The sequence below is a fragment of the Mizuhopecten yessoensis genome, unplaced genomic scaffold (assembly GCF_002113885.1).
Source record: "Mizuhopecten yessoensis strain PY_sf001 unplaced genomic scaffold, ASM211388v2 scaffold10487, whole genome shotgun sequence".
Lineage (NCBI taxonomy): Eukaryota > Metazoa > Mollusca > Bivalvia > Pectinida > Pectinidae > Mizuhopecten > Mizuhopecten yessoensis.
In genome coordinates, this window is record NW_018408571.1 from 38251 (window position 1) to 50464 (window position 12214).

General features: G+C 37.3%; 1 protein-coding gene across 1 annotated transcript; it reads left to right on the forward strand.

Annotated features, from left to right (window-relative positions):
- The first annotated feature begins 1079 nt into the window (after window positions 1-1079).
- LOC110460847 (indolethylamine N-methyltransferase-like) lies at window positions 1080-3990 on the forward strand. Its single transcript, XM_021514029.1, has 3 exons — window positions 1080-1321; window positions 2525-2726; window positions 3304-3990. Exons 1-3 carry the CDS (start codon window positions 1177-1179, stop codon window positions 3740-3742), a joined length of 786 nt encoding a protein of 261 aa, XP_021369704.1. The 5' UTR covers window positions 1080-1176; the 3' UTR covers window positions 3743-3990.
- The last annotated feature ends 8224 nt before the right edge of the window (window positions 3991-12214 follow it).

Below are 12214 nucleotides of genomic sequence, written 5' to 3' on the forward strand. Positions count from 1 at the left end.
AAAGCAAACTATATGCAGTTTTAGGTGGGGGTCTCCACCATATCTAAAATATGGCCCAGGATGTGAGTACCGGAGGACTGGTAAAAAAACATATCCACATCTTAAAGCATGCGGTTATATAGCTGAGATCTTGATAATTACTTAGAAGCTAAAATGTTCATCCAAACCTTATTTCTCCCACAACCACTATAGCTTTTCTCACTCCCGACTCATTAGATAAACCTGCAAGAAGATCTTGGTTACCCACAAGTGGATAACACCCTTGACGTTATTTCATTAGTCAATCATCTAATTATAAAGTCAAGTAGCAATGCATTGCCATGTTATCTTCCATTGTGAAGTAATAAGTCATGGCAATTGTTTCCCCGATAATGTATTCCGTAAAGAAACACAATTTTCTAGATATGATATCTGAATATTGTGGTAGAAAAAGGTTCCCGAACTGTTTTCCATTGACTATCATGTTTATCTAATTCTCGTTAGTTAATTTCAAGTTGTAAACGACACTCATTAAACCTCGAGTCTTTATACAATATTAAAATTAACCAACTCGAGTTCGATAAACATGATAAACACCATCAGTTGTTGGAGAACCTCTATTTATAGGTTTTGTCTCTTGCGTCCATAAGCAAAAAGCACCGACTTTCATATCACAATAATAACACTGATCCGAGCATTATGACGATCATAAGCTTGCCTATACACTTCATATGCATCTCGTGTTGTTAGTTTGAAAACGAAACATCGATTCATCTTTCTGGCGTTGATTGAGTATTCGTGATACGTATAATAAAGCACATGTCGCCTGTCTAACCAATGGCATGACTGTATCTAACAACATTTACACGTGATAAATGGAATGTGACCACGGTGTGTCATGTGTAGCCAGCGTCACGTGTCTATCAATACCGGCGGAGGTGGGATGTTGGTGAATACTAATGAGCTTTTCGACCAGTCATTGCCTTTACACTGCATTGTGTTGTGTAACATTAATACTTGCATTATGTTTCCAAATTATATGCCCTTATAATGATAATATGAGTATAACATTTTGATCAACCAATCGTAGCGATGGAAAGTTTAGTCTATGGTGTAACTTGACAATATACCCATCGTGGGACCATTACTCGATCCGGACTTTGTTGGCTAATTTGGTGTTTGTATCTGCCTTTTAGGATGCCTCTCACAGAAACGACTGATTATGACAACTTCGACTCGGAGTACTATATGAAAGCCTACCGATGGGGTTCAAATGGAAAGCTAAATGGGGGGGACTCCCTCCGATTCAATTTGGACGCAATGCACGAAACCTTTAGTTCAGGTAAATACTCAAGTACTGATATCGAACATAACTATATACTGACATAAATCATAATCATGTACTGACTGACATCCAACATAACCATATACTGACATAAATCATAAACATGTACTGACTGACATCCAACAGAATCATATACTGACATAAATCATAATCATTTGCCGACATAAGGCATTTCTTTTTAAAATTCAAATTTATTAAAGTCGTCGCTAAGAACGAATATTTCTCATTTACAAATTCAAATATAAAAATTATATTCCCATTATCTTAGTTGACCTATAGTCATGGAACAATAGCCTATATATATCCCTGTTTTTTTAAGCCTTACTATTTTATATCTGTGTAAAAAAAACATTCTGGTTGAAAAGACCAGAAATGTACCACAATGGTCATATACAGACAAGGCCAAAATTTGGAAAAACATAAACTAGAACGTAATTGTTTAAACTTTACTATACTTATTTATTTTCGTAAAACATATAGGATTCACTAAAGATGGTGTCGAACCAATCAAACTTTTAACGCTTTCCTGTTTATGTGTCATTCCTTTTCTCAAATATTAACTTATTCTAGTGGCTTAACAAGTGACATATCACCACATTTCCACACATATGTGAGCTTCACACGACTTACTCTAAAACACCACCTGGTAATTTATGAATAGAAAAAAATATTGAAGTCTAAAATGTATAACAAATTTCAGAATCATGACAAAATAGTTAAGTTCGCTGCATCAAAGCTTGACCCCATTGTAATATATTCTTAGCGCACAAATAAATGAACGATATTTACTTGACACCTACATGCAATAGTTTGATTACAAGCCTAGGTCATGTTATAAGTATTCAGCATTTTCTCGTTTGATATTTTACTGGGAATTATTCAAGTTATATTCAACCTTTGCATGCATTATCTCAACCTTTGCATGCATCATCATAATCTTATCTCAAATATGGATGTACTGTATCTTCACAAGATCAATGTATCCTAGATTTTCTGGGGAAGGCAGATGTACTTTTCTGGTTAGTCAAAAGAAGTAGCATACGGATATTCCTTTCAATAGCACTCTTCCCCCACGCGAGTTCATTTGAGTCTATTCATACTCATAATTAGTTCTCATTTTGACCTTTGATTATAAATGTATTTGTTGCCCGCAGCTTCGAACATGCTTGATATATAATATAATATTTGCACGTTTACCAGGTGTCATAAAGGGCAAAAGCCTTCTTGATATTGGTACGGGTCCAACCACTAAATCTCTGGTCACTTCCTGCATGTACGTGGATGAGATGTATCTCAGTGACATCAATCAACAAAATCGAGGAATACTGACGGACTGGTGGAAGAGTGACGAAACGCTAGAACCTGAAATGACGGATTACATCCTTAAAAAAGAAAATGCAAGGTACATTTCATTATATTGATGACAGAATTGTAACAAAACATACGTGTAGTTCTATTGTAATCCTCGAAGTTCCAAAAGTTGTGTTAACTAACGTTCTCTACTCCTCTGGAATATGTCATGACTAAATGGAAGGCTTTGTAACCGCCACCTGATATAGGATACAAGTTAAACTAGTTTGATCCTTTGATTTACATAAAAAGATTTGTGTGCGGCGTGACGGTAAAATTGCCTGGCTTTCAAGTCTGATGTTTCTCCTCTTTGAAAGACATATATTAGCCTGACGATTAGTCAGGGTATTGTTTCCCTGAAACAAACTATCAGATAGCTTACCATGTGCCTTCGGTTTTGTCATGCGACATATTCGGAACCCTTGGAATTTCGAGGACGGTCTATTATACCAATTCCATTTACATAATGATAATTGTTTAACAGCATATACAAATGTCTTATTTCCTTTCTGTATGACGATTTTGAGTCATTGGACTAAATCGATCAATATATTAATACATATAGTGTAAAGCTTTAAAGCTGATGCTTTTGTAACATAAAGATCAAAAAACATGTTTCTCCATTGCAGCCATTCCGTAGATAAAAGGCAGAATCTAATGAAAAAGAAAATTCGTGGAATTCTTCCCATTGACGTCAGATCTGAAAATCCTCTTGGAAAGGGAGATCACCCAAGTCAATTCGATGTTATTACATCATGGCTGTGCTTTGGAGCAGCTGCTCAAACTGCTGAAGCGTATTGTAAAGTGGTACAAAATGTCGCCTCGTTGTTGAAAGTCGGTGGTCATTTGATTGTCATGGATTTCTTCAATAATGAACATTATAATGTTGGAAATTTCAAGTTCTTGTGTGCATCTTTATCTCAAGATGAAATAGAACATATATTCACAATATGTGGGTTCTGCATAATTAACATCACTACAAAGATGATAGAAGCAGATCAGGAAAGCATTATGAAAGAAGAAAAATGGAGCGGAAAATATGCATTACATGCTGTGAAGAAAGCATAAAGAGGATACATGCTATAACAGCTATTTTAAATAAGTGTGTCTTAAGCACACAATTAAAAACGGAAAAATGCAAAAGTATTAATATATCAATATGTAAGTAAATATTTATCAAATTGTATCCATATCAACTACAAGATCATTCAAATACATGTTCGATGTCTTTTTTCAAGGTCTCCATGTAAACTTTTCCTTTGTTCAATTTGCCCTTGTGTCGTCGATTTTGAGTAAATAATTCGCTTTGTTCATGCAATCGGACTTTGTTGTTTTTGTTTTAATTTTTTTAACGGAAACCAACTCATTGTTTAATAAGGGGTGTCAGAATTTGCCTTGAATGTCTCAAAAAATTACAATACAGAAGGAATTCATTGCAATACGTATCCCGATATATTGATAAAAGAGAAAAAGTGCTCAATTAATATGGAAAACTTAGCAGATGCATAAAGTGACTTTTTAAAAACCGTTCCGATATATCATTTCTGTATTCCAATACGATACGATATACCTGTGCATTTCGATATACCGGTTTTCCTAAATATTTTGATAGTCCTAGTGGTAGTGGTTAACTTGTTATCTCATTATCTTACATTGATAAAGCTGAAAACGCTGACAGCCAGTGGCAGCAAGTTGTAATATTTTGTGAAATATAAGACGACGAGAGAGTAAAGGAAAGACTGACAAAAAATTAATTTGGTGTTCCGTTAAGATCAATATCTATAGCAGTGAACGGCAAAATGGAGGTCGTAGGTGCTAATATTTACACTTGGAATATTTACATCTCGCTATCTAGACGTCGTCAAAGAGTTGTTTAGATAAATCTTTTGAAGATAACAAAATACACCACGTCGACAACTACGGCTGTCCCATATAGGGATGTAGTCACAACCTTTTCTCCTGAAATTTCATTTCAGATGTCTTAAAATTTGAAATAATGTTTTTTAAAGTTAACAGATTTACTGCGCCGATCATTAAAGTCCTCAAGTATGACAAAATGTTCACTTATGATTTGTCGGTAACCCGTCATCTTGATGTTTAAAAATATATCGGATTAGGTTTAACAGTTTGGTATTACAAAATGCCGCAACATTCTCACTTTGATTGGACAACATTTACACAATTTTAGTTGTCGTTTTCAATATAATGTTAACTATTGACTCACTCTCATACAAAGTGAGTATATGCAGCAACCCTGGAATCACAAAATGTAAGTACAAGCACCAATACTGGGAAAGTCAATCGGTCACAGTCGCTATCATGGAATGTCACTGCCTGGATACAGTGATCACTTCAAGGCTATTCCACCGCGGTGTGTAGTCTCAGGAGCCGTCTCACCTCATGACGACCTCTTCAATAACTCCGATGCTGATGAGCTCTTCCAACTCCACATACGTCCTTAAATAACCCTAGCTGTTGATATGACGTTAAACCAAATCAAATCCAATGTGACCACGTCCTTAAATAACCTTAGCTGTTGATAGGATGTTAAACCCTATAAAACCAAACAAAATCCAATGTGACCACGTCCTTAAATAACCTTAGCTGATGATAGGACGTGAAACTCTGTAAAACCAAATCAAATTCAATGTGACTACGTCATTAAATCCAGATGAGGTGTTCCACGTAATGAACAGGACTCAAGACTGTCCAAATGACATAGTGTCCTCACAAGACGCGGTCCATCCGTATAAAGGTTTCACTATAACTGTGACTATATTCAGCACTTATCTCACAAAATACCCTTAAGATGTAGTCCACACAGGACGGTTACCGTAAAACTAGTCACTACCTAAGCTAGTGATTGTTACAACCCTTTAACTATTATCAGTATTGTCTAATGTCCATCATCGACCCAGGGTTGGAGCTACAATAGACTTACTACCCCAGCTATAATCACTGACATTAAAGATAAAATATACGTGAAGTAGTCTTATTACCTATATGTATATACAGTTGTGGGATCGCAGTAGTTACACGATGTGCAGTGCGCGCGCGATGTGCGAGCGAAACAAATCTGGACGATTACTGCTTTCGCACAATTGTGCGGACGATGGACGAACATTGTGCGATGACAATCGTGGTAGTGTAATTTGAGAAATGGCTTTACAACTTATACGATTTCGTGTTTAAACAACAAAACTTCTTTTTTTTAAATGTTTCTATATTCCTAGCTATATAAATAGCTGTATATAAGCTGATCTTTCTTAAATTTAGAAATCGACATAAGTAAAATCATAACATGTATGGACATGATCCCGTATAAAGGTAAACATGACCACTCGGTTAATATACGTGGACCAGGTGAAGGGAGCTATAGACATAAACGGATAAATATAACACATCCTTAACGTCAAGTTGTGTTTTCATAATAGTAATACGGTATCATACATCGGCTCTAGATCTCTTTGTCAGGCACAGGGCGCCAGGTAAAACTTCGGTCACTCATCAAAATATTATTTACCTGTTCTGTTACCTGGGAGCCAAACCCCATTCTTGAGTCTAACCGTCACTGTAATATTGTGCAACAGCCATTGTAAAATTGAACATAATCTTAATTAATATAACGAGAAATTAATATATACAGTGTTCCTAATTCAATACGAGCCTTTCGGATTTTTTCCCCATTCTGTTATATTGATTGACCAATTTTACCCAATCACACATTTGTGCGGAGAGAAGCGCACAACGAGGCGAACAATTGTTAAATTGCCTAGTTTTGCGCACCACGTGTGAACGATGTGCGGACGGTGTGTGCACGAGGTATGCACGATGTGCACACTCTGGTTTTGGTGCTTTGTGCGGTCACACAACTGTTCTATAACATAACATGGAAAACGTATTAATAAATTATCAGTACAATTTGGTAAACATCAACAAAAATATATAAGTGGGTTAGGGTTATATATATATGCCCCCGCTAAGAATATAAAAGTTGGGGTGACATAGCAACTTTTGTTTTACAATCACGTCACAAAATATGGACAGGAACTCCCCTTACACGGAGTCTTAGAAAGAAATCTATACCCGATTAAAAAAATCTGCCCCTACATTTACACTTCCTCTGATCGCTTGGTGACGGAATCGATGAGGTTGGAGTTGTAGGGCCAAGCACATGAGTCGAACATTGGTTCCTTTTAGACTTGTTAAGGTACACTGGTGATCTGTTTCAATTAGACACTGTCTTCTATAGAGGTATCTCCCGAATTGCGAATGCCCAAAACGACCACCAGACATTCTTTCTTTATAACGGAAAACGGCGTTTCTCCTCCTTTGAGCTTACGGCTTGTATAGGCCACCGATATAGAACACCTTCTTCATCTTGTAGAATAATAGCTCCGATTCCGTAATCAGTTGCATTCGTGCCAAGGATGAAATGTGTGTCTAGATCAGGAAGCTTCAGGATTGGACAAGGTGGAAGCAGCATTTTCAGAGTGGTTGCAATTGTTGGTCTCCAATCATGTGACCAAACCCCTTCAAGCTGCAAAATCTGATGGCGCATTTCGTAGGTCTTGTGGTAAATCCTGTATTTCTCAATCTGACAAACAGCTATTTCAGAATCTGTGTTTGTTTTTCCCCAAGTATTCATGTAGATAAGTATATCGTCAATGCTTCTTTCAATACCGCGCATGTCGTTGAGAAGTATTCCTGATAGACGAAAACACGTCGCGGGCGCTTTCACCATACCGAAGCGAATGACAACTTTGAAAAGTCCAATTGTAGCTATAAATGCCGTTTTCTGCTTCGATTACTCAGGAACAGGAACCTGCCAGTATCCTTTACTTAAATCGCAGCTTGTGAAATACTGATATCCAGCGAGTTGCTCGAATATTTCAACGGTATTGGGCATTTGCTGCACGTCAAGCACTGTAACCCGATTCAGTTGTCGATAATCTAAACAGAAGCGGTTGACTATCCTACGACTCCCATTTGCAGCATTTTCTCAACCTCTTTCTGGGTTGTTTCCTCCACGTTAAATAGGAGAGAATGATTCTTTGCTTTGACTGGTTTGTTGATCTTCGTCTTGATCTCGTGCTTGACCAACGTCATCTTCCCAGGAACATCAGACAATAAAACATTAAATTATTCCATCAACGATCTTACTTCCTTCGAAACCATTACATATCCATGGTTTCTTACCTGCCTGGATCAGGAACGTCGATGTCTGTTACGTTTAGTTAGTAAAAGAACGACTCACCAGGTCCTATTTTTAGTTCCTTCACGTTGTTTAACCAGTTAGCCTGTTCCTCGTTAACTATCTACAGCTAGCTGTTCAGGAACCACGTACGTTTGCTTCACATCCGGATCAGGTACATCTTTGTTGCACAATTCACGGCAAAGTCCCATTGGCCCTTTGATCATCCGTCCGTAAAAAGGGTCAAAAGAAAAGATCTTAAGCTTTCCTTGGAAATTTCCCGACAGGAAAACAACATTGCATTCAGGTTTTTGTCCCATGCTGTCGGCCTTTTATTGCACATCCTCTAGGATATCTGGTTAAGGGTCCCATAACATCTTACTACAAGACAATTTCGATCGGGTGGTAATGACCTCCTTCATAATAATAATAATAATAATAATAGACTTTATTTAAATTCGATAGCACATTAAGTCAATGACTCGTCTCACATGTGGTCGACATAAAATGTACAATATTTACAACAGTTATATTCATAACTTCCGATGTGAACTAGGATCCCTGATCAGTCAAGAGTTATTTTGGAACTCCTTCTCTGCTGTATATATCAACTAGAGTCTCAGCAAGTCTCTCAGCTTTAATACCTCCTCAGAGCTACAGCTTCTCGGTAATGGGTGGCAGAATCTACTCTTGTCAGAATATACCGATTACCATGGTCAGTGACAGGTTGTTGTGGTCCAATTTAATCAATGACTACACGTTGAAATGGTACATCGATGAGGGGCATCCTACAAAAGAGGAGTTTGGCTAATCGGCCGTTTGGGAATGTTTTCTAATTGACATCAACAGAACGGCAATAACGTGTTACAACCACAAATACACCTGGCAAGCAGAACTCCCATACAATCGATCAGCGGTTCGCTTAGCTCCCAAATGACCGTCATAAAGTCATGCGCAAATCGTAACACAATATTCCGATGCTACGCTAGGACAACTAGTTGTCTCGTCTTCCGTCCTTGTATCCTGGATGAACCTTGATAGTCTCTGTATATCATACCTTGACGAAGTACGAAATTTGATGAACTTCCGTCTTGTCTTTCCTTTTCCTCGCCCTTTACGGCACACTCTTGAATCTTCGCTTAACTGTCATCCCTCTGTTGACATCTCTGAATTCCTTTGGGCTTTTAGCGGTTGGTATGTTTTATTTGCCTGACGCACTTGCGCTCTCGTGTTGACTGCATTCGCTTCCACCTCATGAGACCAACCATTAACCGGTTTCTCTGCCGGCCTAACATTGTCCGTGTTACTAAACATAATGTCATAGATTGGCGTCTCAATAACCCAGGCTTCAAATTCACTAACGAAGTAAGGTGTATTTACCATGAATCTAGCCGTAAGTAAGTGTAGTACTGTGCCGTTTGCAAGCGTACACGCCCCTATCTTTCCTGTCGATTCCTCTAGTGATACTAAGCTCTTCTGCACTACCGCCTTTCCATCATACAAACCCTCAATACGGTGATTCTCAATTTATTCCATCTGGCATCTTAACAACCGTCGCATACCAGGATACCGTCACGTTAGCACCATCTTGATCGCTGGCCTCGTCCTTTCTAAAGCTGATATATGAGCACGTGTTATGGCTGTTGTTCTTTTCTTTTTTCCTATGACCTCCAGATTGTTTAACTTGGTCTATTGGTTTCGCTTGCCTTTCTGTCTCTTCTGCACCAAATTTGTTCGAATCCTTTTTGGACACTTGTTCGCCAAATGATTCGTCTTCTTACAGATAAAACAGTGTCTGACATTACTTCCAGCAAAATTTACCTTTTTTATTTTTGACCGCAGGTACAACCGTTTATAGTGCACCATATCCGTGATGATCATGTTTTGATCTAGTAAACTTTGGCTTTTCCAGATTTAACGAAGTCCTCGAGCCTCTGCGTACTTATCTGCCAGCTTCGTCATATCTGCCAATCTCTTACGTTCTTTCAGGAAAAGAATTAAATCGTTCCCACAGGTTTAAAAACCCTTATCTCGAACAATGAAATTCATCGATGAAGCAAAGGACTTTGCTGTACCAGACATTTCAAGCCGCCGCATGGAATAACAGATGAGAGAATGTTTCTCCTGTCTTTTCAAGCGTTCATTAAGGCTAGGAGCCCAAAGCAACTTCTTGCCCCATCTCTGAGAAGTGACATATCCCTCAAACCGCCTTAAGTAAGAATCTATATTATCCGTATCCTCATCAAAAGAATGACGTTTGTGACCTTCAATTACTACGATGTGAGCTTATTTCAATAACAGCTGGTGTTATATCAGGCTTTGTTTCTTTTTTTAGTAAGACCCCTCTTCCTCTGGTGCTCAATCTGTATCTCAAAAGCAACTATCTGTGTCATGAAGTACAGAATCAAGAAAGACTATATTCCTAAATGAATCATACATTTCCGATTAAAGGAAATATGTAAGGCTTAATATATTGCCATCATAATAACTAACAGTTACAGTTAAAGAATCTTTTATAGAAACATCGAAACATTATGACAGCATCAAAGGACCATACGAAACTAAAATGACGTGAACCGTAAAGAGAAAAAAGAAAACACATTATCAATCCCAGCAGAAAACGCGAGTAATATTTTTCTTTGTTGTGGAATCTGAGACATGGACGGTTCGTGAAGATTTCTAATGTAGAAAAATAAAACAATAAAAAAACACTAGCGACAGAATGTAAAGTCGCATTTAACACGAACAGATATAGCAGATAAAGGGAACGAGATATCAAATCAAACATATATTTGATGAACCCCACATAAATGAAAGTACATACAAAGGTTCACAAATTTAATTAAAAGGGAAGTTCAAATATCATTTAGATTTTTCGTACTGATACCGCAAAATAAACAAAAAATAAACACAAATATGCTATGAAAATGTACATCATTCAAATCACACAAAAATAAAAATTGTAAAAATACACAAATTCGATAAAAAATAAATGCCTACAAAGGCTCAAGAGACATCACCCAAGGCATTGACCCCACGACAATAACGAGAAGCGTGTTACCTTTGGAGTTCACACAATAATTATAGGTGCGTAAACCGTGCAAGTGCATGCGAGATCGGTATATATTAGGGTGGCTGCTATTCCAGCTGGACTTAATTCTGGACCGATTTACATGAAATACTACTTAATGAGAATATGATATGTTGCGTCTTAAGTGTTTACAGTTATAACGTTATAAAGGGTTTTACTGGCATAATTTTTCTGCTGCTGTGTTTCTAGATTCTGTATAACATGAAATATTGGCTGGGTATAAATACTTGAGATTTTCGTGGTTTCTGTGAAACTACGAAAATAAATACAACGAATTATGTTGATCTACTTGACAACTGCTTGCTTATATTGGGTATCGGTCTTAAAAGCTTCAAACCACCAAAAGGATAGTTTTGATTTTTCGTGTTTCACGTCCTATAAAAACTATAATCATTTAAAGACATGCCAGGTTTTGATGGCGGAAAAAAGCTGGGGTAGCCGGAAAAAAAACACCGGCCTGCTATTATTAACTGGCGACTGTCCCAGGAAGACGAACGATAATATCCACCATCATTTTATTTTGCCGTATGTTTTGGAACATTTTAAATGTGAATTTATTGTTGTGACCTTTAGTGCCAATGCTGGGTCCTAAGTTGACAAATTTATCAGTAAGTGTAGTAAATTTTTACGTTCTTTGACATTTTACTTCAACATTCTTATTTTTCAAATAGGTAGATCCTCCTTCGTACTGCAATATGAATATACAAAATATAATAATGTCATTATAATTAACCAATCGTCGTGTTAGTCTGTTGGAGTGTAGCATATGATATTACATGATATTATAAAGAGAAAGTGACCAACATCTAGACATTCCAGAAACCGGACTGTGTTTGTAAACTAGTGTTTGTATTTACCTTGTAAGATGACAGCTTTGATAGAAACGACCACTTATGACAACTTTGACCTAGAGTGTTACCTGTCGTTCCTCAAATGGTCTGATAATGGGGACCAGCATTGGGGTGACATGATTTGATTATATTTAGATATTTAGATACCTTTTATTCAAATAAAACATCGTGTCCAACAACACATTTGAGGCTGGGGCATTTCCACCGTAGATGTTGCGAGACTTAATATGTAATGGCATGTCTATTGAACGTGTCACCCAAATAACATTAATAAACCGCAGTAGTTACAAATGTATTGTAGAATAACCATGATGTCTTTTTGAGCTTTCATAGACGATAACCACTTGATAAAAGAGAATACCAACAGTCGATTGGGATGATTTGTAAGAGATTGTGGATTTAAT

What these genes read in the sequence shown, in the direction of transcription:
- LOC110460847 (XM_021514029.1), top strand. Translation starts at nt 1,177, where the DNA reads ATGCCTCTCACAGAAACGACTGATTATGACAACTTCGACTCGGAGTAC. An exon ending in GCACGAAACCTTTAGTTCAG is followed by an intron (nt 1,322 to 2,524) that starts GTAAATACTCAA and finishes CACGTTTACCAG; the next exon opens with GTGTCATAAAGGGCAAAAGC. An exon ending in CTTAAAAAAGAAAATGCAAG is followed by an intron (nt 2,727 to 3,303) that starts GTACATTTCATT and finishes TCTCCATTGCAG; the next exon opens with CCATTCCGTAGATAAAAGGC.